Below are 24171 nucleotides of genomic sequence, written 5' to 3' on the forward strand. Positions count from 1 at the left end.
AGGAAAAGGAAGGACACGTTAATTCTCATTTCCGCTGCCACATTTGCATGGGTTTTCAGCTGGCATTGAAAATGTTTCTACAATCACTGCCTAAATTAAAGCCAGAGCTCTCCTGGATCTACCCACCTCAGACATCCAAGTTTGTTTCGTTTTGGTGAGTTTTTGGTAGGGCACCATCATCTCGCATTAAAAAAGGTGTTTTCTGTTTGTGCAGGGGCAGCGGGCGCGTTGTAACCACACGGGAGACTCCAGTCCCATTAAAAACAGAGCTCTGGCCCCCGAACCAGCCAGCACTCGTGCACGCTGCACCGCTCGTCTCGGGTCTCAGCAGTAACAGGGACACATGTGGGTCCAGGAGCTCTGCTCCGATTAGGGGTTATGCAGTGGGTGCAATGGGATGAGGGTTTAGTTCTCGCTACCTATGGGATTAAGGGGGTGGATGCAGCATTTCCATTCCACAGTGACTGCAAGCCAGATCCGCCAGAGCCTGGTACAGCCCTCCTGCAGTCACTATATCCCCCGATTCCATTCGGGCTGGCTTCCACCCATCCTTGAGGGAAGGCAGCCCTGGGCACAAACCCCTCTGTGCCCCGGGGCTTTCCACCACAGGCTGCCGTGGTTTGCCACTGGTTACCACCAGCATCGCCAGCGTATCCAAGAAAGGAGCCATGGAGAAAGAAATGTCTCCATTTTTGTCCAATCCTGCTTTTTCCATTGAATTTTCCCCTTTTTCTTGCCCAATGCAGCCTTTTTTCCAGGTGCCCCCCAGCTCAGGTGCTCCCCTGTACCAGGCTCTGCGGAGCAGTGCTCACGGATCACATCCTCCCATAGCAAAGGACAGAGCAGCACCACCACGGACACATAAAGCTACAGTCGTTAAAAATTAACAAACAAAAGAGATGAGAGGCAGCATCACAAGGCAAACTGTACCTGATTGCCGAGGAAGAACTACGGAGGGAGTTGTGGAGGGAGAGGGGAGGGAAGGAAAGGCGAGAGGAAGAGGAGGGGAAAGAAAAACAAGAAAAACATTTATGGGATTAACAGTGCAATAATCATGACAACTGTTAACTGCAGGGAGGTAGAGATCTGGAGGTTACGCTCTTTGGGTGGAGGTAGAAGCTCGGGAGCCTGGGGCCGGTGCAGCCACAGGGGTGAGCGCTGCGGCTCGGCTCCTCCCGGCCGGAGCATCGGCCCCGAACAGAGTGGGCAGGGAAGTGGGGAGCTCGCCTGCCAGCTCCTTCAGCGGCTCACCTCAGTGACCCGTCTGGAACATAAACACCCGCCCCGGTACAAAGAGATTCTGTACAGAAATTATTCTCCCTTCTTCGGGAGCGAGCTAAGAAAAACACAGGCGTAAGGTACACTCATCGACGAGGAGAACTTCAAGGGCGGCTGCCAGCAGAGTGAATGCCGTGTTTCACGGGGCCAGTGGGCCGGCTGCCTCAGAACAGGGACACTTTTATGCTCTCCCGATTTGGGGAACGCCCTGGGACCGAGGATGGTGCTGGGCAAACACAGAACAGCCACCTCTGCTGGGAGCCAGAGGACAAGGTCTCCGTCTCGCCCTGGGGAGCCCAGGGGCGTTGACACCCCATCAATGACCCTCCCCACCCTGACCTGGGTGGGAACAGGGAGCAGGGTTTGTGCTGCCGGGGCAGCGTTTGGCTTCTCTGCCTCCTTACCCGGTATTTGTTCTCGCCGATCTGCTCCACTTGAAACCTCTTGGCACACTTGCACTGGGCCACTTGCCTGGTGACCTGCAGTGACCAACAAGAGAGGAAAGAGACCAGGATTTAGGGAATCTTCCCCAAACAAGCCACTGCTTGGGTAACACACAGCCCTAAGCAGCCTTTGCCTCAAAAAAATTGTAGGTGCTGGTGGTACCAGCCAATTCATTTAGCTCAGCACCACAATAATCCCTTTTTCTTCCTCCTTTCTGTCCCCCCCACTCCCATCCCACCTGACCCACCCCACACCTGTGCACCCATCTCTTCTAGTGCTTTACCTCATCTTCAATCTTGTCAGCATCAGTGGTGGGGCGGTAGGCGTCCTTGTTGGGATGGAGAGCAGCCACAAACTCGTAGTAATCGATGTAGCCGTCACCGTCACGATCGAAGATGTCTGCCACCGCGGTCATCTCCAGTTTCGTGGTGGGGAATTCTGGAAGGAGAGAGGAATGAGCAGCTGATGCAGGGACCTCACTGATCAGAGCTGGAGCTGCCGGGGCATGGTCTGCACCTCCGTCCTTCAGCCAGGACAACCTCTCATCACACCAAGGTGGCCGTATTTGTTTTGAGCAGGCAGGGACTTACTAGAGGCCAGGATGCCATCGATGAACTCCTGCCGAGTGATCTTCCCATCTTGGTCTTTGTCGATGCGCCGGAAGAAGTCCATGACGCGGGATTTCTTGTGGTTCATCCAGCGCATATACTTCTTTCGCCAGACATCGAAGTCGAAGTTCGCAAACTCCTTCAACTGGAAGGAAAACCATAAGAGTCAGCGGGGGAAATCTCTGAAGGAGCAGCACCCCAAACCACCAGCCTTCGGGTGAAACACTCACCACCCGCCCTCCCAGGAAGGTTCATCTGGGTTTATCCAGACACCCTCTGTTAATGAGGGGGCCGCTCAGATCAACTTTGCAGAACGGAAGGACACACAGCGTAGCCGACAGCCACCACGTGGACTGCACGTCATGGACCCATCGACACGGGACGCAGTGTCCCCCCATGATTGCACATGTACACACACGCAGAGATACCAGCTACTGGCACACAGACACACACACCCCGTTCCTCACCCCGGGTTTCACCTAACCATGCACCAGGCTCTGCCTGGGAGCAACACCCATTGCTGGCATCATCTGGGCACACGTCCTCCCTCTGAGAAGGGATTTCTGGCTCATCACCCAGGTAAGAGAGCAGCTGGGGTGCAGCTCAGCTCTGCAAACCCTGGCACCGCAGCTCTGCCACCAGTCCCTGATGTTAAACTAACGTGCTTTTAATCCCCCCCAAGACCCTCACCACCCCACCAGCTACAGCAGCTCACAGCAAGCTAACACAACAGTTCTTACTGCTTTTTTTCAGTCTTTTTTCTCTAAACATTCTTGGAGTTAAAGGCAACAAAGAAAAAACATTAATACGAATAAACTGAACTGACCTACAGCAAAAGCAACAAAAAACAAAAACACTCACTTCTGGGCATAGCTGCTTTGTTACGCATAAATAAAAACAAAAATTACATTAGATGCTTAGAAATGATAGAGACAGTAATCGTTAAACTAATTACTAGGAGTAAAGCAGGCCTGGCTGTCATCACCTCTGCAGATACCGACTGCAGAGGCACAAAGATGTTCATTAATGTGCAGTTAATTACAGAGGTAGTTTTCAATCTCAATACTTTAGAAGTTATTTGTTTTTCTCCTTTTCTTTTGGCCTTTCCAGAAGGCAGCAGGAACTGCCTGCACGAGCCAGGCAATTCAAGAGGCAGCACTGATGTAAAATGCTTCCTGCACCTCTCGCTTGCCCAGCACCACTCCCCACCCCTGCCCAGAGCCGTGGTGGCTGTTACCTCCTCCAGTCGGTCCAGGGCATCGTTCAGCTTCCGCTGACGCTCCAGCGCCAGCAGCCAGACCTGCTGCCAGCGGGCTGAGAGCTGGTTTATTCGGGGGTTCTTTGTTTCTGACTGGGAGATGATGGGCATGCTGGGTGGAGCTGCCTGACTCAAGGATTTTCCTGGAAAAAGGAAGAAAATGAATTGTTTGAGGTGGTGCTGATGGGTTCAGCAAGTCCAGGTGGTCCAGTAAGGAGCAGCAATGAAATACATTTGATTCATCAAACAGAAAATCTCCTGTGGCCTCGTTGGCTGCTTCCCACAGGGATGTGATATCCCCAGGGAAGGGGACAGGGAGATGGATGGCTCTACACCCACCCTGCCAGTGCTCCCTGTGCACTCAGGGATTCACATTGGACCTCGACTTCAAAAAACAACATAAACAAGTCCCCAGAGTCTCATCTCAAAGCAAGTGCAGGGAGAAAGAGAAGAGCAGTGACAGCATGAGCTTCCCCAGCACGGGTGTTTGGGCAAATGCCACCTGCATTTTCCTCTACTGACAAGTTTCAACCGCTTTCCTGGTGGCTGTCAATGCAGGATGCCTTGTTAATTGATAATCAAAGTTAATTAGTTTCCTACGCGTTTCATTTCCTCCCATCGTAGCATGTTTCACCGACCGCCGCGTATCAAGCGCAGACGTACTGTTGCTGCGAGACTTCTCAATGAAAGGCCCGTGGGGCGGCTCAGTCGCTTTCCTCTTGTACGTCTTTGTGACCCGGTCCACGTCAGGCTGTTTCCGTGTCATCTCTTCCATAAAGGACTGTCAAAATACAGAAAGGACAAGAAAACTTTTGCAGTTTTGAGATGTTTTTGGTCTCCTGTTGCTCCTCTCCAGGACATGCCAAGCCCACAGAGATGTGAGCATTAAGCACTGGTGACGGGGGCTTGTGCTCAGGCCACTGCACAGTGCTGGCTTGGATCTGCAGATGCTGGAGCTCAGCCCTGGGGCTGGCTTTGCTCCCAAGTGACAGCTCTGGTTGGGTCACATCCAGTTTTAATAGGGACTTCCAAGAGAAGTCCATGCCTCCTCCATGGAGAGACAGGAAAAAAAACCTCCCTGCCCCTCTCCCAAGTGCCTGCCTGTGTTCAGCACTGTGCTTACCTGGTGTTCAGAGATGAGGACTTTGACCTGATCGATATTTTGTGGCATGGGCTCCTGGTCCCGCTGGATCAGGGTTGTCTCAGCCCATTGGATCCAAGCCAGCAGCTCTTCCAGAAGTTCTGCATTTGCCACCAGCTCAGAAAGCGCAGACTCCAGTCTCTGCTGGTGCTGCTTTGCCCACGTGAGAACCTGTGGGAACCGCAGAGACGATCATTAGCACAGGGCAGGAAACCAGGGGCAGGAACCAACACCCCATGGCCATCCCTGATGGTGGTGCCCACCACTGCCTCTCTCCACCAGCCTGGAATAGACCCAGGTGGACTCACCTCCTCGAACCTGGCTCGGATAATGGTGATCCAGTGTTTGATTGTGGTGATGCAGTCGGGATGGCAGGCGGCCAGGATGACCTCCCCCATGCCCACCGCTGCGTTCACGTCCACCTTCTTCTCCTCCACTTTCTTCATGAACTCCTGAAAGGCCCAAATGAATCACTTTGCATTATTCTCCCCCATAAATTTAGCTCGAGTTGTGTTTCAGAACTCCTCATTACCTTGTGTGCATCGATGAGGGACTGCAACGCCTCAGCGTCATCGGGAAGTGCTCCCCGAAAGCGCAGGGACTGCTCTGCGTCCGAGAGCCACTCCAGCAGCATGTGCACAGCCGCCCGGAACTCTTCTGCCTGTGGTGACAAAACTAGAGGTGTCAGCCAGAAACCAGCCACTCTGTGCACTGCTGGGAGCTGGAGAGACCAAGGGCTGAAAAGGACTTCAAAAACAAACTACAAAAGGGAAAAAAGCCCCGTCTGTTGGTCTGGGTTTGGGCAGCAGCAGCAGCCGGGCCCGTTGGGGCTGGGCACCTCCCTTCCCTCGGCATCGGCTGTGCTGAAGAGTTAAATGTTTGGAAAAGCAGCACAGCGCCCTGCGCTCTGAGCAATTTGGCGCCAGGACAGTTTATTCTGTAAATTGCCTCCTTGACATAAAAACTGCGTAAGAGCCTTTGACCTTTTGGTTTTCAGCCTCAATCCAGATCTCTCTCCTGCACTGTCCATTAGCAAATACCAGCCTGGGCCATCCCTGATCACTGCTCTATTCCTGCTGTGCACATCAGTGAGATCTTCTCTTCCTCCTTTTTCAAATCAGCCTTTATCAGCTCTTCTTTGGGGGAAAGAATAGGGAAATAACTGACATCAACCCACTGCTCTGCAGCTCTCACCGGTGACTGCTGCAGAGCTGGGCCGTCCTGCTTGGGCAGGAGCTCAGTCATGGGCAAAAACTCTTCTGAGGTTTGTGTTGATCCCCTGGCAGAAACCTGGAGCCTAGCAAGGCTCTCCAGGATCGTTTCCACCTGTAGCCTTCTGCTCACCTGCTTTAAGGCCTGTTCCAGACGCGTTTGTTTGGACACGGACAGCTTGCACACCGTGTCCCACCGGTTGCTCAGCTCCTGCAGCTGCACCTTCACCCATGTTGTATCATCCCGGCTGTTCTCGATGAGCTCCCGACCAGAGCGTTTGAGCACCTGGACCGTCCCCGTGCGCTTCCCCAGCTCCTTCTGGAAGACCTGGATGGAGAAAGGGCAGAAGCTGAGCTCAGTCAGTCCCAGCGGGTTGTTTCCCTGTGGGGAACAAAACAGGGAGCACATCTGAAATAGTTTGGAACCTGGGTTTTGCCCTCACATCAGGGATCCACCAGAACCCGGTGTGACGGGAGGGCAGGTAGGCAGGGAGCTCAACAGCGGAGGCAGCTCCTGATTGCGGGTTGGGGTAAGCATGGGGGCAGAAGCCCTGACTTCCCACCCTGCAGAAGCCGTCGTGACCTGGAGCAGGCAAGCTCTACCCCATGAGCTCCGGCTGCAGCGCAACGGCTGCCTTGAATGGAAGCCCAAGCCCTTTCTGGGGATTTCAGCATATGACCTAATCCAAACCCAGAAGCACCCGTCTCTCTCCAAGGCACGCTGGAGAGACTGCCAAGAGCAAAGTTTATAGATGACTATAAATTCAGCTGCCTTTCCAAAACTAAACCCTCAACAGATCTGTTTGACAGCAGCTTGGAAGAATAGAGCTCCAGTTTGTAACCTTCCCAGTGGCATAAAAACTTCATCCCACTTGTTTGCCTTGGTCTTGCTCCCCTCATCCACCACAGAAGCACAACGCAGTGAGACATGAAGCTCCGCAGCAAGGCACCAGCACTGGCTCCTCTGTTCCTTGGCTCTCAGGAAGACAAGCCCAACTCACGTCCCAGAGAAGAGCTGGAAAACGTGTTCTCACCTTGTGGGCATCCATTAGGTTCATGACCAGGTCCAGGTCACCGTGAACCGGCTGGTCTTCAGCCAGCTGGGGCTCCACCTTGTAGAGCCAGTCCACTAGGGCCTGCAGCGCATCCATGAACTGGCCAGAGAACAAGAGGGCTTCTTCCAGCTTGTGCTGCCTAAAAAACAAATATTCCTGTGAATTTCCATAAATAAACTCAGCTCCTTTGTCACAGCCCAGTGATATCCTCCAACCACCCCAGGGAGTCACACTCCTCCTCTGCTCTCCACTTTATTAAGTCCTCAGCAAGCAAGTGCTGCTGATGTAGCATCGGGGCTGGACTCACCTTTCCACCGATTTCCCACACACTGTGTCCCACTTATCCCGGACTTCTCCCAGTAAATTGTCTAGCTTTTGAGTGTCATCCGGAAGCAAGGCTTTTTCTTTGAGGGCTCTGCCTGTCCTGATGGTGGTGTCATAGACAGGCTGCTTCCCCCCAAGCGTCTTCTGGAACTCCTGGGAACCAGAGAGGAAACAAAACTGTTTCAGAAAGCCTGGCTTTGGTGTTCTGAAGAGACATGGCACTTGGGAACAGTCCCAGGTGAGCATTCTCCATGGCAGTGGTGAGTGTGGATGTGCCTTTCCCCTGATCTGACAGCAGAAGAGATGCTGCCCCACTCCCCATCCCGACACAGCACCCTTCCACCCAGTGTCCAGTGCCAGTCCCTCTTTGATGAAACTCTACCTTGTGTTTGGAGAGCTGGAGCTTGATTTTGTCAGGATCATTGGAAATCTCCAGCTCTGAGTCCAGGTGATTCTCTGCATCCTCCAGCCAATCAATCAATTTCTTCCAAGCTTCATGGAACTGCAAACCAACAGAAGCAAGTCTAAAACTTGACACTGGTGGTGTCCCCAGTCCCTTTCTGGTCTCAGGACCTCCTGTTCCCCAGGGCTGGTCACACCTTGGGGTCTCTTCCACTCTTCCCATGTTTCTCACCTGCTTGGCTCGCTTCCTGGCATCATCAAGAGCCCGGCCTCGCTCCACTGAGCGCTGAACAACCTTCTCCCAGCGGGACTGGACGCTCACCAGCAGGTTCTTGATCAACACCACATCCTGCTTTTGACTGAGAAACTTCAACTGGTTCCCAGTTTGATCCAGCTCAATGATCCGATCCCGATGAGCATTCACCTCGTTGGCAAACACCTGTGAACAGCAAAGATGTCCTCCCGTCTGTAAGGGGAGCTGGATGGGCCTGCGAGCAGCCCGGGGGTATAGAAGGGATGAGGTGTGACCCTTGCTCCCTCCCCCCAAGGTGCCATTGGGTGTTCACAGTGCTGGTACCTTGTGCTCGTCAATCTGGGCCAGCACAGCGTTGAGGATGAGGCTGGCAGGGGGTGCGATGTTCAGGCTCTGCTCAGCCAGCGTGAGCCAGTTGATGAAGTCCTGCAGGGAGTTCTGGAAGTCTGTGGCCAGGGCCAGCGCCTCCTCCAGCTTCGCCTACCGTGGCGGGGAAGGAGAAAGGGAGGGGGAAAAACACAAGACAGAGAGTGAGAGCTCCCGATCCGCGGTTTCACAGACAGAGGCAGCCTTTGTGTCCCTGCCGAAACGTCCCTCTAACAGGAATCTCATCACCTTGGCCTGAGAACGCGACTTGTTTACCAAGGGGAGGGGGTTTCAGTGAAAGCCACCGCTTTCTTTCAAAGCAAGAATGGCCCCTAAAAGGGGAGCCCTTCATCGGCACACGAGCAGCTGTGTTACCCCCAGCCTCCTGAGAAAGGAGCTGCCACAGGGACAGCAGCTCGGTGAATGGGGTGGAGGATATTGCGATGGGAACAGCTGCAGCACCACAAATTTATTCTGGGCTGAGGCCACCATGTCCCTTGTTTTATCTCATCCCCAGCCAAAAGCCTATGATGGAGTCAGCTCAGAGGAGGATTTGGCCTGCTGTCTCGCAGAGGACCAACAAAGCCTGCCTTTCAGAGCTGTGGGAGGTTTATTCCCACCTCTCCTCTAAATTAACTTAAAATGCAATTTTGCTCTCATTTTCTGTGAGATTTAACCAACTCTGATGACTAGCTAGAAAAAAAATAAATAGCAGCTTGATGCTCAGAGAGCGACATCTGAAAGACAAACTCAACCCGTACAACCAAGGGAGAAGCTGAAAAAAGCCATCCCCAATCTCCATCTCCATTTCCATCCAGGAAAGCAGAGCAGCAAAGCAGGGAGCAACCAGCTCACAGGGCAAGGGCCGACACCTCCTCTCTGCCAACCCTACCTTTCTCTCCTCCATCTTGGTGCTGACCAGACACCATTTCTGCTCCAGCAGCGCCACGCTCTGCTCTGTTTTGGAGCCAGAGCCGGAGTCATCACGGTTCAGCAGCATCAGTCGCCCCTTGGCCAGCAGCTGGCTGTAGACGTCCTCCTTGGCTTTGAGCTGGCTGTACAGCTCCTGCAAGGGAGGCACCACCAACACGTTAGGCAAAGAAGAGCACGGAGAGGGGCTGGGGTTTGCTGCAGCTCAGGGTGACAAGAAAATGAGGTTCAGGGCAGGCAGCAAAGTGCCAGCAGCGTGTGACTGAGCAGAGAAAGGCACTTAAAGCATTGTGATGCTTGTCCCAGGCATCAAATGTAAAATTATCTGCAAGAAGACACCTGAGAAGTGCTCTTCCCATCACATTGAAAAGGGGGAAGTTTTGATGCTGATATTTGACAGATAGGAGCTTGCTGATTAAAAGCATTAAAAATCTCTCCCAAAAATTACCATGTGGGCATTGAGCTGTTCCCGGGCAGTTTCTGGCAGACCTCCTGTGGGTTTCGATGCGGACAATTGGCTCTCCATCCTCGTCAGCCACAGGAGGAAGTCTTCAATCTCACCATGGAAACCCTGGGCCTGTTGGGGAACATATAATCGGCCACCGATCAGATGACATCAGCCACCATTGATCATGCGCCAGCATTAATGCTGTGTTTGCTTCAGAACTAGATAAAGAGGCAGAGCTGGATGCACCAGGAGGGTTTACGCAGCACCTCCTTAACTGTGTGGGTATGCCTGGTCTGTGACTGCTTCTGGGCAGGCACCAAACCACTCCAGGACTAAGTTTTGTAAGAAACTTCCATAAACCCTCCCAGTGTCTCTGTAACTCCTTTCCCCTTCATTCCCCTCAAGGCGAAGGGGGAAGCAGGCTCCCCTGCAATCTGCAGCAGAGCAGGTACCCCCACTCGTTTCCCGAACCTGCTGGAGCGTGGACTGCAGCTGCTGCTCCCTCTCTTCAGTCTTCTGCAGCACCGACTCCCAACACGAGTTCAGCTTCTCCAGGCGATTTCGCAGGCTGCTGGCATCGTCCCCTGCACTCGACTCCAAGAGCTCGTTGCCTGCTTTATTCACTGTCTCCACAGTTGCTTGGTGGGCCAGGACATCGTTCTTCAGCACCTGTATGAGATGTGTTGTCAAACGCTGGACACCTCTCTAATTAACACCCTGTTAATTCCTACACGCTCTCATGGACTCAAAACAACTCAAATCCTTTGTGAGAAGGAAAATCCTGCAAGGGGCATAGACTAAAACCAGACATGGAGCGGGAGTACTCACATGGTGCTTTGCGAGTTCAACCTCGATGACTTTGGGGTCTCCATTGATGGGTTTCTGCGCATCGAGCAGCTCCTCAGTGTGGGTCAGCCAGGCCATCAGCTCTGCCAACGCATGCTGGAACTGGCCAAGCGCCAGCAGAGCGGCCTCTAACTTATGCTGGGCAGGGACAGGGATGGAGAGGGAAAGTTTAGGTTGTGAAGGAGGGGAAGCATCCCACCAAGTTTCAACCCCGCTTTTGTGAGAGCCCAGATCTTCTCTCTACCTGTCTGTGAGCAATTTTCTCCCCCAAATTCTCCCAGAGATGTTTGAGCTCTGTCAGTGGTTCCTTTATGATGTCTCTGTCTGTCTCATCCGTAGCTTTTTTTAGCATCAGTTCACCTTGGTGATTAAGCTTTTCCATCTCAATCTGCTGCTGGTAAACCTCCATTTTAAACTCCTGCCAAAACAAGCAGGACGAAAACCAGAACAGAATGAATCACTGGATTTTTGTGATGCAAAGGGAACACCAGAGGACCAGGCCCTCACTGCCCGCGTACCTTCATCTCGTTCATTTGCTCCTTCACCGTGCTGAGGTCAGTGCCGACAGGAGACAGGTTGCAGAGTTTGATGACGGCATTGTCCAGCCAGTCAAACATGGCCTGAAATGGGTGCAGACACTGTTAGCAAAGGGAACGCCGAGCAGCATTCTCCCCGTGGCCAGCTAGGTGTCTCCATCATCCTGTAACCATGAAACTTGTCTTTTGGGGCAGAGATGCCTGCTTAGCCAGCTCTCACTTTTGCAAGCTCTTCCCTTCCCTCTCTTGCTTCCAGCAGAAGCCAGCTTCCAGCCGGCTGCTGCCGGCAGCCAGGCTCATCCTGCTGCTTCACGCAGAAAGGAAGACAGATTTGGAAAGATAAATGCAATCAAATATCTGCTCTGCCTTGGAGCTGGTTGTTGAGCTGAGGCTCTTTCAGAGGCTGCGAACACTCGCCCAGGAGATGTTTTCTGCTTTGCATGAGTGCAAATCCCAGTACAACCCCAGGGAGAGGATCTGCAGTGATGTTCCCAGCATCTACCCACTTCACACAAACAGCCCTGTCTCTTACTTGAAGCGTATCTTGGTACTGCACAGCCGACTGCATGGCTTCTTCAAGCTTTTCAAGTCTCTCCTTCCATGTTTTGTTTAGATTTTCCCACGCGTTGTTCATCTGCGGAACACAAGATTGCCCACAGAATTTGTTAGGCTCTCCTGCCACAGCTCCCACTTGCTGCTATCAGGTTTTAGCTGGAGGAGAGGCTGCGCGTTGTCCTACCTCATCAATGCTCTTTTTCACTTCTGGTTTCTCAGTCTCACCACAGGCAAAAATTAAATCAGTTCCAAGGAGTCGGATGAACTCCAGCTCTTCATGCAACCCATCCGTCTCCTCTTTAATCGTCTGCATGTAACACAATGACAACAAAAATATGTTTATTATTATACGCATTTCCAAAACTGCCCCACGAACGGGAGGGCTAAAGTCCTACAGCCTCATCTGGCCATGCTCATATCCAGATCTGCCCAGACAGAGGCACAGTCCTGTGGTTCTCACCTCTGCCGCTTCCACCTGCTGCTTGATGATGGAGGGATCGATCCCTGGGCTCTCCAGGTCATGCACAATGTCCTGCGTGTCTTTGATGGTAGTCAGGAGGGCTGCCATGTCATACCAGAACTTCTCTGCAAGCTCCAGGACATCAAGGAACTTCATTTCACGTTCCTCTGCTCGAGCTTTGATGTCTTCCCAGAAGAAGACCATCTGATCCAACTTATCCTGGATTACTGAGGAAGGGAATGAAAACATTCAATGAAGAAGAAAAGTTTTGTACAAGTCAAAAGCATCCTGTGAACATTTTCCGCATAGAAATAGGCAAGAGAATATTCAAATGGGAATTACGGATGAGCTGGACTATCAGAGCATTAACTCTGGCAGATACCAACGGACATGAGAAACTCCAGCTTGCAGAAATAATGCCTTTATGTATGTGCAGGCAAGCTCAGGGCAAATTTGCCCACACACTCTCCTCTAACAAACCTCTGTTCTGGCCACCTCTAGCGTGAAGTCTACGCTCCCTCAGCCCATGAGCTGGCTGTTGAGCTGCCAAGAAAGGTGCCAATTAGTGCCAGTCGTGTTGACAGGTCTTTTTGTACTGTGGATGTTCCTTCCTTCCATTAGATGCTGAATCAACACCAACAAATCATTTCACAGGGGCCACCAATGGTTGCCACAAGAGACCAGCTCTGGGTGAGGGCTCAGCTAGGCTGAAACATCTCCCTGAGCAGCCACAAACACTTCTTTCTCCTCTGGTTGATACCACCCTGCCTGCTCCAGATGGAAGCAGGCACCAGCCTTCTCAACATAGAGGACTCATCCTTCCTCTCCAGGGCAGGAGGCCCTCTGGAATGCATCCCGGGGTCATCAAAGCCCCCCGAGCAGTAATGGGGCCATGGTTTGGGTAGAAGAAAGTGGGCGGTGCTGCCATCCCAGCCAATGCCTCTTGTTAAATCCACTTGGAGATACCTTTTGCTGCCAGGTCCTTGTCTGGTCCCTGCGATCGGCCGATCAGTTCTTCCCCGCGGCGTTTCAGAGCCTCGAACGAGGGCTGCAGCTTCTCCAGCTCCATGGTGGCATTCTTGTTCTCGCTGATGCACTCCCGGATCTTATCAACCTCGGCGGGGATGAGAGGTGGCATGCGCAGGCGGGAGGAGAGGCTCTCCAGCGTCTCCAGCATGGGCTCGATCTTATCATGGAACTGGAGGAGAGCAAACCCACCAGGGCAGGTGAGGCGAGACCCAGCAATGCTGCATTGCTCCCTGCGTGTGCAACAGCACCCAGCGGCCTCTTGGAGAGGACAAACACCTGCACCAGCAACTACACCTGCAGCCTCCTCGCCTGCCCCTGCTTTCCTCCGTGCCAGCAGCCCCGCGCTGCACCACCTTGAACCACGTGGCAGCTGTGCAGATGCACAGAGGTGGCACCGCTGACTGAACCAAACACAGCAGTCGTCTGTCATTGGATTCAGCTCTACAAAATCCACATTTTTGACAGCTGCCCCACTTCTTGTGGACAGGCAGCTTGGCAAGAAAACCCAATCCTGATTGTTTGAGCATCCACGCAAAGACGCTGCTGGAGAAGTGCTCGTGTTTGGTGCTGATGGAGATCTCTGCCTGGTGCCACACCAGGAAGAGAAGCACCCCGGCAGAGGCAGCGGGCGATGGCGGAAGGCTGCATGCGCACGGGGAGGAGTGAGCTGCCACGGAGCTGGGGCTTCAACAATAGCAGAACCAGAAAGCCGAGAGAGAGGGATGGGGTCTATAGCAGGGTTTACTATCGATTTTTTTTAAAGAAAAGTCAACTTTGACCTTCAAGATCCCAACTTATCTCTGCTGGCAAGAAAGATGGCCCTGTGCCTTGACTGCTGGCTCCAGTCCCCCTCAGCAGGGCCGCAGCGCGGGCGTTTGCCAGGTCTCGGCTCTCACAGCAGAGAGGAGCTGGGCTCACAGGGCAAAGTTGATCCGGGCACGCTGGCTCAGCCATAAGCAGGAGCAAACCGGCAAGTCCAGCCAGAGCAGAAAGCTTCACGCATCAGCGTAAACTGCTCTGGAAGCAAAACCCCTGCTTTGCAGGAAGCATCCCCAGCGGAAGGCAGCCACGGCTGAGACCGGGCAGCAGTGCAACAAAAGCCGTCTCAGAAACGTGATGTCAGGCCCTCACAAGTTAATTTTTAAGCATATTCTGCTGAGCTGTGCATGGACCAGAAATAAAAGTCCGGGTGTAAAGTAGAACCAGGCCAAAGAAAGACTGTAAATGACCATTGGTGGTGGGGCTTACCTCCGTAATCTGCAATGGTGGGGCGCAGTCAACACAAGAATGAAATGGGACCATGTGGGGAGGACGGGCACAGGCAGCAACACACACAGATAACACATTCCACAATGGGAGTGAGAGATGAGACGGGAGGGGATGTGGGGGGAAAAACTCGGAGTTAATACAAGTGCAAACCAAGAGAAGTGACTACACAATACAGGAATAAAAAAGTAAACACCCAGACATGACAAAAACCAACTGCACTACGGTAACATGGGGGAAACGGAATGTAACCCGGGATCCGAAACCCTCAGTGGCAGAAACTCTTCAGCCCCTTTCTGGACTTACAGCACCTGCAGTCTCTGCTTTTCCTTTTCTGTCTCTGCTCTGCGGTCACTGACCTCCTCTGGAGATGCCCAGACCCTGGGGACAACCATCAGCTCTCCCGTACAAAGGATCCCATGGCTGTTCACTGCACCCACAGCTTATCAGAAATGAAACTTATCTCTCCAAGCTCTTCCAAGAGGCTCTCGGGGGCCCTTTCAACCCTGAGTGGATGCCAACACAGCCCCTTTGAATGAGCATCATTATTGAGGTTGTAAAAATTTATTACCCTATTTACTCTGTCAAGATTCAATCGCCCTCACCCCTCCTTTCGCAGTCAGCGCTGAGCAGCAGGAAACTCCCCTGGAGGGGTCTGACCACGCTGAGCCTTATAAAGGGTTTTACAATTGTACCTCTCAGAATAAAACCACACTTCAGAACATGTGGTTTCCCCAGGGTACTGTGCTAAACAGGACTGGGCTTCTTTACGCCCCAGCGTACCTGAGTGGACTGTGAGACAGCTTCGTCAAGCGCCAGAGCCCGCTGGCACACCTCCTCCTTGATTTTGGCGTACATAGCCTCAGCCGTTGTGTATTTTTTCTGCACCATCTCTCCCTCCTCAGGGTTGAGATCCTTGAGCTGCGGCCCGATTTTCAGCAGCTTGTCAATATGAGGCTTATGTTCAGCGATGGATTCTCTCAGTTGCTAGGGAATGGGGGGAAAAGCAGGTATTTGTTTAGAAATCTATTGAAAGCCACTGCCTCTTTATTTCATGCAACGCTCCAAGTGCAGCGATCATATCTGGTAGCGAATTTGCATTGTGGATTTCTTGACCCAGCATCTGCCAAGCACATGGCACTCGGCTCTTCCTAACAAGGCCAAGGCTCTGCCCATGCCAGCACCTCGACTGGCACGGGTCCTTCCTCGGCACAGCCAGCTCCTGACCCTCCCCACAGCCCCACCGAGAAAACTCGCTTTGCAGCTCTACCCTAAAAGCACAAAGCTTTCCCTGCCATGATCAGGTGGGAGATCGAAGGCAGACAGGCTCCTTCAGATGCAATCTGTGTTTTAGTAAGAAATGCTCTGGTGTAACTGTTGGTTTCCACATCATACACTCCCGGTATGCTTGTCACACATAGGCAGGATCCCCAAAATGAAGAGAAGGGAGGGAAAAAACCAGAAAAATTCAGAAAAAGGCGTTCTTGACCCTGCAAGCACTGCATCCTCTTACCCTCATGTCCTCCTGCTGCTGCTTGAGCTGCTCATGGTCGATGGCTGGAGGGGGCAGCTGGGAGATGAGCGCTTGCGTCTCCTCGATCCAGGGGTTCAGCTCCTCGTAGGTCTCCCAGAACTGGTTGACCAGGACCTGGGCACGCTCCAAGCGAGTGTAGCGCTCCGAGTTGAGCTGGCTGACAGCTTCATATTGCTGCACCAGGGACTCGGTCTTCTCCTGAAAAAAAGAGGGAGGGGAGGTACAGTGAGGGAGTCACAAGGGCCCAGGAAAAGTGCCAGCTGCATGCTGTGAGCTGGAAGAGCAGGAGGTGCCTTTGGTGGCTTTCCACGCGTGCAAGCTGTAATTCCAATTAAAGCAGCCTCAGAAACCCCCACTACCCTCCCCATCCCCAAACGTTGCAGTAAAAATATGCAATAAAGAAGAGTAATAAACATAAAGAGATTTCTGCGAACACTGGTGGGAATTGCTAAAGATGGAGTAATTTTAAAGTACTTCAGCCTGTGCGAGAGCCGAGCATTCGCCTCGCCCCTCTCCATCTCCCCTGCTGCAGTAAATTGCAGAGGGAGGCTCACCTGGAGAACAGCTTTTTGTTCCTCCCCACATGTCCCAAAGATCTCATTGCACTGGCTGAACAGTTCATCCATGGAGTCTTTGTGCCGAATAATGTCGATGGAAAAAGCCTGCAGAAAGAAAATGTCCAAAGAAAGAAATCAGAGCCGAGCCCGCCCTCTCCCCCAGCCCATTCCGGACCCTCTGCCTGCGCCAGCACAAGCAGCAGAGCTCAGCGCAGCAGAGACCATGCGTAACTCAGCACAGGCGTCCCGTGGCACACTGAAAATCTGGCTGAAAATGCAGATTACTGCAAGTTTTTCTCCAGACTCATCCAAATCCACCTCTCTCTTTCAAAGGCCTGAAACCAGCTCTTGACATTAGGTATTGGTAACCTTCAGCTCCAGCTCCACTGTCCATTCGTTAGCAGACATGTTAACCCCCCGCAAACGATGCTCTCCAGAAAAGGGACTTCGAGATTCCCAAGGTCCACACAATTAACAAACTGCATGAGCAGCAGGAAGCCAAGATGAGCTCAATTTAATTTAATGCTTAACATTTCAGTCCCCCTACCCTATAACAATGTCTTATTTTCCGTTTTTTTTTAATAAATCCAATAAGCCTGTGTGCTTCTCCGATTGCCGAGTGTAGGGAGGGAGGAAAAGGGCCATTTATTTAAAGTGCACGTTCTTTCAGGCATGAGCTCATCTCAAAGATATAAAAAAAAAACCCAGCGCCTCTTTGTTCCATGTCTGGCTGCTGGGAGGGAAGCAAGGAGTCCCCCACTGCAAGGAACAATGACCAAAAGCCCCCTCATCAATCAACAGATCTGTTTCACCAAGCCCTGCCTCGCTGCCAGCACTGCAAGCCCCAGGCAGAGCGTGTGCTGGCGGCCCCAGGGAAAGCCTCCAGCAGGAGCGGCTCTCTCGGGGCGGCCAGGCAGGAGCACCCATCCCGCCCTGAACAGCTGTGCACAGGTTTCAGCTCCTGCAAACGGACAGGAGACTTTTTCCATTATAATCCCAAAACTTAATTTCTCTTAAATCCTCTTTCTCCCCTGTTTTTTCCTTCCCAAGGACACATTGCATCCCTGCAGGGTAGAGCTGCCCCCAAAGGCTAGCCAAATCCCCCCCAACCACATCTCTGCTCGCCGCCCACCCCGTTCCCCCGGCAGTGAGCACGCACTAACCTTCTGCACCTGCAGCTGTGCTGTCGTCTGGTCTTGCTCCAGGCGGATGGGACCGAGAGCCATCAGCTTCCTCCTGGTCTCGGCCACCCAGGCCAGCTCTGCATCAGCCGCCTGCTCATACTGGCACGGAGAGAGGACAGGCAGGGCAGGTTAGCGACGGGCAGCAGGGATGGAGCACACCCCAAACCAGGGAATAGGAGGGAAGCAGAAGGACAAATGCCTCCCCCAGGTGTACAGAGAGAAGAAGGGGACATCGGGGTGGACACAAGCTTCTGACTCCGTGCTCCCTCCCAAGAGGAGCGGCAGGCACCATCCCCTTGGCCCGCGGCTCCTGCCGCTGGTTTTGGTCACAGAGCATCACTGCCCCGCCGGTGCGGCCGCCTTTCCCTGCACCCTCCCCTGCCCACAGGGAAAGAGACGCCTCTGTCTCACACCATCATTTTGCTTGCATGCTCAGCATTGTGGAGCCAGCACTCAAAGCCATCGAGGGCAGTTACTCACAGCACTCCACAACCTCTAGTCCGTGCGGAACAAGTCTTTTTTGAGAGGACCATTCATCTGGAACAAATCCCTGTGCTGCCACAGCAGGGATGACACTTATCCAGGCTTGAAAGTCACCTGCATCAGTTTTACACACCAAAGGCATCACCCACGCAGGCAAAAGCCCACAGGCAGGGTGACGTGGCGCTGCCCTGGTCCCATCCAAACCACATGCAACTGGATGTGTCAGAAATTGGCCCTGCCACGGTGGGTCCCTTCATTTCCTGGCATTCCTGATGGGATTTGTCCCTCCTGCCAGGACACACTCGCTATCCCACTCACTGCCATCACGCTCTGTGAGCTGGAATGGTGCCGAGCTGCTGCTCTGCCGAGAAAACCCATCAGCCACCGTTGGGCTTATTAAATTACCTGTTGAGACCTCTGAATAGCAGCATCGATTTCCTCCACCCTCTGCTTGACGGTGTCGCTGACCAGCTTGTAGCGTTCATTGGTGTCCGACACAAGTTTATCCAGCCCTTCGCGGGCTCGCCAGGGAACCAGCTCCAAGAGTGCTCTGCTCACCTCGTTCACTGTGTCCAGGATGAGCCTGTGCTCCATCACCTCCTTCTTCAGCTCCTGCGGAAGAAACGCATGAACACGTGTTCTACTCAGGGCTCCAACCACCCTCCCATCTCCTCCCCAGCCCTTCAAAACAGTGAGCAAAGCCCCGCCGGCTCCCCACCCTTGCACCCCCGTCCCGCGGGGGCTGCTGCGCCAGTCCCCCCCACCTTTTGCCTCTGCTGGAACTGGGGTATCTGCTCGCCGGCAGGAGACTGTCCCCCACTGGAAGCCAGCTCGTCCTCCACTTTGCTCATCCAGTTGGTGAGCTCCTCGTGTGTGGACTGGAATTTGGTAGCCAGCTGCCGAGCCTGCTCCACCGTGCGCAGAGCCTTGGAGCTGGAGGCGGTGATGTCCGAATAGCGGGTCTTAATTCCGTCCAGCTTCTCCTGGATCAGTAACACCTCCTCCCCTGCGAGAGAGCAGCAAGGGGCAAATGAAGCTGGGCTGGGGGGCGGCAAGAAGCTTTGAGAAGCCCTGTTCTGGCCCCGTTTCCCCCATTTTAAAGATCTAATTTCAGTTTCACTTTTCTTTATGTCAGTGCAACTCAGCAGCCCATTCTTTCGCCCAGGAAGATACTCTCAGAGCTGACATTTTCCACCAGTCAGTGCAACGTCCACCTCCCTGGAACAGGATGGAAGTGTGCTGTGAAATGTGGCTTTGCCACAACCCCCAGAGCCATCACAACTCAGTCCTTAACTAACATGTCACAGCTCTGAGAGCAAAGCTCCAGTTCTCTCCTGACTGCTGTTCCCGAGAGGACAAAAAACTGCACGCCAAATTCTTTGTAATCGCTCTTCCTGCTACTCAGCTCCCACCAGGACAGAGCTCTGTACATCTGCTCCGAGCAGACCACATCTGAAGGAAATGCATCGCCTCAACCTTTCTTCCCACTCGTAAACACAAACTCACACCCACGTGGCAACAGCAACAACTGCTCGGTATGGGAAAGCAATATTAGGAAAGGGCTGGGTGTATTTTTAACCTCGTTCCATGTGATTTCGCAGCTGGATGCAATGAGAAAACCCTCCCTCGCATTGCAGGGCTGCTCGGCACAGAGCACCACTACCCCGGCGCTGGGAATCACCCGCTCACAGAGCTGTGAGGCTGGGACTTAGGATTTACTGAGATGGAGTGCTTGTGGCTCAGCATCCAGATCTGGATGCACAACAGCTACTTTGGGGGCATCCAAAAGGAAATGAGGCCTGAGGGAGAACAGCTTCCCCTGAACAACACATCACTGCAGAGCACAGACTTCCCCGGAAGCTCAGGAGGAGGACATGGGGCTTCCATGACCCTGGCACCGGCCAGCGCACACCCAGACTGTTGTGTTACCTGTGGTTTGCTTCAGAAGAGCCTGCCCATTTCTAATGGCTTGGTCCACGTTCTTCTTCCTGTTCACAATTTCCTCATTCAATGCCTGGAGAGAAAGGACAAGCAGGGTTACCCCTCTGTGGACCAGGCCCGTGTCCAGCCAGCCAGCGATGCTACAGAGAACGTGAATTGCTCCTTCCACTCATCGGAAGGGTGGACAACAGATCTGATACTTGTCCAGTCAACTTTCTCCTGCTACAGGAATCACTAGGACTTCTGGGACCCAGAGGCTCAAATCTTCGAGCAAACCCATCCCAACCCATCAGAAATGCGTTACCAGAGAAGCCGCCTGTGTATTAGACATAACCTCACTCTTGAACAGAGCCTGCATGGGCCTCTGGGAGCGGAAGCAGACGGCTTCCTTGGTGGCCAGCCTGGCTCAGAAAACCCACCACGCTTTTCAAGCTCTTGTTCTTGGAAGCAGCTTCCAGCTTTCTAAAAGCACAGGGTGGCCGAGCTTGCTCAGACATTGTTCACAAAGCAAATTAATCATCTGAAGCTTCCTCCCTGGGAAACCCATTTCTGGGGCCACAATTATTGTTTTTAACGCATAAAATCTCTTTACACTTCTCCAAGACTCGAAGAGAACCAGCAGTAGAACAAGCTTTGCAAAATTAAAGTCAGACCAGAAACAAAAATAAAACCAGATAAATGCAACAAAATAAACAACATAAACATGGAAGAAAATGGAAAATACCAGCTGGTCGGCATGCTGCTTCTGCAGGACGTCCCGTTTGTAATCCTTTACGGATACCGAGCTGAGCTTGTCCTCAACCTCAGCCAGCCAGTTGAGCACTTCCACCTCCTCCTCCCCAAAGAGCCTGGCGTTAGACAGCGCCTGATCCAGCAGCGCTGCCTTCCGGCAGCACCGGTCGTGGACCTCGCCGTAGCGGCTCTGCAGAGAGTCGAGCTTCTCTGCCAGCAGCCGCTGCTCAGCAGCACAGCTCAGGGAGGAGAGGGACTGCCCGACACCGACCGCCTGAGACACATCGGCCGCATGGCTTTCTATCTCTTCCTCTAGAGCCTGAATGCCGGGAGGATAAAATGGACAACAGAAAGGAAAATGAGTGAAATAACGGATTAAAATAAAACCAAAACACAACAAGGGAATAACAGAAACAATGAATGCAACTGAAGGAATGAAGGAGATGCAAACCCCAGCCCTCAATGGGCAAGCTGCATCCAAATAAAAAAAAATTTAAAAGAAACACAAGAACAGGAATGGTTTCCCTATCCAGAGCTAGATAAGTCACTGTGAGGTGTGAGGACATCAGTTCAATCTTTACCACATTGGTGCTTGAGGGACTGCAGCCTTCTCTGGACACATAACAGCCTGGATAACTCCTCCAACACTTGTTTGTGCCAAAACCCCCTCACCATGGCAGGAACATCCACCGATACCAACCACCTCCACCAGCAGCTCCTGCTCACGCACAGATCCTACCTTGTGCCGACTGATCTGCTGCTGGATCTTGGCAGTCTGGGTGCCGATGGGCTCAGAGTTGGCCAGCTTCTTCTCCGTCACTGACAGCCAGTCTGACACAGGCTCTGTGGTTTCATGGAACTGCTTTGCCAGGACGAGGATGTCCTCCAGCTGCTTCTGCCTATAATAAGGACATAACAAACCACTAAGGAGCCAGGCATGGGAAGAGCAGCTCCAAGCAATGGGAAGAGGGAACTGAAGCAGCCCTGTTTGGTGCAAGGGCAATTGGAAAAGAAACTTTTTCCTGCAGTTGTGGCTTTAGAGCCCAGTTTATCTCCCTGGAACACAGCAGAAAGGCTCCCCTGTTGTGCTGCTTCTCTTCCATTCCTATCACTATTGCTGAGATCCTCCGAGCTGCTCAGCTTGTGCGTGGGCCCTTGGTGTTTCAGAGCTGCTAAGCTTCTAGCCCAAAGGCTGCCCGGCACCAGTATGAGCCCTAGATAGTCAGCCCATCTAGTTTGCAGTGATTTAAAACACTGGTATGATCAAATCTGGCCTCAGAAGTGACTTTAAAACCTCAAATATTGGCTTATGTAGCAACAAGCGACTCATAAATGAGGCTCAGGCAGCAGAGAGGTGTCAACAGGATGCTGCTGCTAATGCTGAATGTTAACACTTAAAGGAATAAAAATAACATCCATCCTCTGCAGGGAATTTATTTAATCTGAGCTCTGCCCTGCCATTGTAAACCACTGCTATCAGCTCCAGCTCCCAAACAACTTTGATTTCTCATGTTTTCCAGCTGTTTCCAGGATGTATCTGCACACACATCTCCACCAGCTTCCTGCCTGTTGTGATCCCTGGCTCTGGGGCACCGTGGACAGCAGGACAAGCTCACCCAGCGCATCTGGACAGCAGGACAAAGCTTCTCACCTGCCGGCCGCCCTGCCCAGCAGCCCTGCCCAGCGGCGCTCCAGGCTCTCCAGCTGCCCAACGATCTTCTCCCGATCCGCGGGCTCGGCCGACTGCGCGATCCTCCCTCCCTCTGCTTGAATCATCTCGACGGTGGCTTTGCGATCATCCAGGAGTCGCTGGAGCAGCTTTAGCAGCAACGGTGAAACACAGGAGGATAAAAGTCACCAGACTGGATCAGCAGAACCTCTTCCAGCCCTCAGAGACAGCAAATCTCTAATTGTGGCTGAAACCCACCCTAAGCACGGGCTGAGGCCAGAGCCAACCCAGCAGGACAGCCCTGGCCATCAAACCTAGTGCAAAAATAATAATAATGATATAATAACACACTTTAACTTTTGGTCAGCCCTGAAGTGGTCAGGCAGTTGGGCCAGATGGTCGTTCCAGGCCCTTTCCAACTGAAATATGCCATTCTATCCTCTTCTAAAAGAGACTCAAAGCACTTCTGTGCCAGAGGAGTTTTCAGAGCCTTCCCCATCACCCTCCAGACTTATCAGATCAAGGTTTTAACTTTTGCTTTAAATAAATCGTCTCTTCACAGTGCAATCACTGGACCAAGCCAGGGTAAGAATTCATTTCTAAAAAGTTTTACCACAACCACACTTGAAGGCTCACCCGCCTGCTCACAGGGGACAGCGTCGGCCTGGGCTGTTATCTCTGCCAACAGCACACGCCTCAGGTCGGTTCCTACCGTTTGTACTTTCACTCTGCCCAAACACCCAAACTGGTACCCAGAACGCTGGCTCGCTCCTGACGCAGCAGGATTACCAGCACAAACAAAACTTGGGGCTGGAAAAACACGGTCGACAAGCAAAACCAGCAGCAAACTTCAAGAGGCAGAGGGACAATGAAGTAGTGCTGGTGATTCAGATGATGGAGATAGCAAGTGTGGGCAAACAAACTGCCTGTTTACTGTGTTAGGATGTGGGGAACCAGAAGATCCACCCCGAAAGAAGGAGCCTCGTGGACAGCCCAGTGATGCCTTACCTGTTCCAGCTAGACCCCCAGAATATTGCCTGGCTGTCTGGAGCTCCCCTCCCATCAAGTCAGGTATTGCCTTGTGCTTGCTCACCTTCTGCTCCTGGATCTGGGCTTTCACCACCTTGTACTCTGCAGAGGGAGGTTTCTGGTTGGAGATGAGCTCCTCGGTGTCTGCCAGCCAGCTCAGCAATGGCTCCAGGGCATCCTGGAACTTCCCGCAGTGCAGCAGGGCCTCCTGCAGCTGAGCAACTCTTTGGGCCACCTGCACCCCAAACACAAGCCCACAGTGTGGTCAGGCTGGTGATGCCTCAATGCCAGAGCCTCAGCTCTCTGCAGATGACCCCCTTCCTCTACCAGACCCCAATGGGGCCAAGAGAAAACATTTACAGCCCCTCCCCGCACTCTGACCTTCTTGTTGAGGGTGTTCCAGCGAGTGTTGATTTCTTCCATGTCATGCTCCAGCCCTTGGACATCACAGTTTTTCCCAGCGCTTTGGATGAGTCCTTGACCAACTCCATTGACCTGCTGCAGTTTTAGCTGGAGAGGATCCACTTGCTCCTTCTGGAACAGCTGGGGATGGGAAGGGTGGGAGAGAAAAGGTATTTATAACCCATACACTGCTCTTTCAGTCCCTTCATCATTCAGTGACCAGGACAGAC

The 24171-nt window shown here is 52.8% G+C and overlaps 1 protein-coding gene across 29 annotated transcripts in view; it reads right to left on the minus strand.

The window, feature by feature from the left end:
• MACF1 (microtubule actin crosslinking factor 1) overlaps positions 1–24171 on the minus strand; it is a 136135-nt gene that overhangs the window by 6865 nt on the left and 105099 nt on the right. For 11 of the 29 annotated variants that reach the window (XM_069875053.1, XM_069875052.1, XM_069875059.1 and 8 more), the window contains 38 exons: positions 23921–24082; positions 23604–23774; positions 22493–22659; positions 21581–21740; positions 20834–21160; positions 20098–20182; positions 18933–19174; positions 18574–18780; positions 17665–17784; positions 16499–16606; positions 15924–16142; positions 15194–15397; positions 14393–14401; positions 13082–13313; positions 12116–12342; positions 11840–11962; positions 11633–11734; positions 11083–11184; positions 10809–10982; positions 10547–10702; positions 10190–10387; positions 9719–9847; positions 9233–9406; positions 8299–8454; positions 7954–8160; positions 7702–7821; positions 7303–7472; positions 6975–7134; positions 6074–6268; positions 5262–5390; positions 5038–5181; positions 4712–4900; positions 4252–4369; positions 3568–3731; positions 2313–2475; positions 2006–2160; positions 1683–1757; positions 931–948 (listed from right to left, as the gene is read on the minus strand). In XM_069875053.1, coding sequence (XP_069731154.1) covers positions 931–948; positions 1683–1757; positions 2006–2160; positions 2313–2475; positions 3568–3731; positions 4252–4369; positions 4712–4900; positions 5038–5181; positions 5262–5390; positions 6074–6268; positions 6975–7134; positions 7303–7472; positions 7702–7821; positions 7954–8160; positions 8299–8454; positions 9233–9406; positions 9719–9847; positions 10190–10387; positions 10547–10702; positions 10809–10982; positions 11083–11184; positions 11633–11734; positions 11840–11962; positions 12116–12342; positions 13082–13313; positions 14393–14401; positions 15194–15397; positions 15924–16142; positions 16499–16606; positions 17665–17784; positions 18574–18780; positions 18933–19174; positions 20098–20182; positions 20834–21160; positions 21581–21740; positions 22493–22659; positions 23604–23774; positions 23921–24082 — 5961 coding nt within the window. The remainder of the gene's footprint in view (positions 1–930; positions 949–1682; positions 1758–2005; positions 2161–2312; positions 2476–3567; positions 3732–4251; positions 4370–4711; positions 4901–5037; positions 5182–5261; positions 5391–6073; positions 6269–6974; positions 7135–7302; positions 7473–7701; positions 7822–7953; positions 8161–8298; positions 8455–9232; positions 9407–9718; positions 9848–10189; positions 10388–10546; positions 10703–10808; positions 10983–11082; positions 11185–11632; positions 11735–11839; positions 11963–12115; positions 12343–13081; positions 13314–14392; positions 14402–15193; positions 15398–15923; positions 16143–16498; positions 16607–17664; positions 17785–18573; positions 18781–18932; positions 19175–20097; positions 20183–20833; positions 21161–21580; positions 21741–22492; positions 22660–23603; positions 23775–23920; positions 24083–24171) is intronic. The other 18 variants (XM_069875063.1, XM_069875062.1, XM_069875057.1 and 15 more) reach the window with 6 other exon arrangements.

Source organism: Phaenicophaeus curvirostris, chromosome 23 (assembly GCF_032191515.1).
Source record: "Phaenicophaeus curvirostris isolate KB17595 chromosome 23, BPBGC_Pcur_1.0, whole genome shotgun sequence".
Taxonomy (NCBI): Eukaryota; Metazoa; Chordata; class Aves; order Cuculiformes; family Cuculidae; genus Phaenicophaeus; species Phaenicophaeus curvirostris.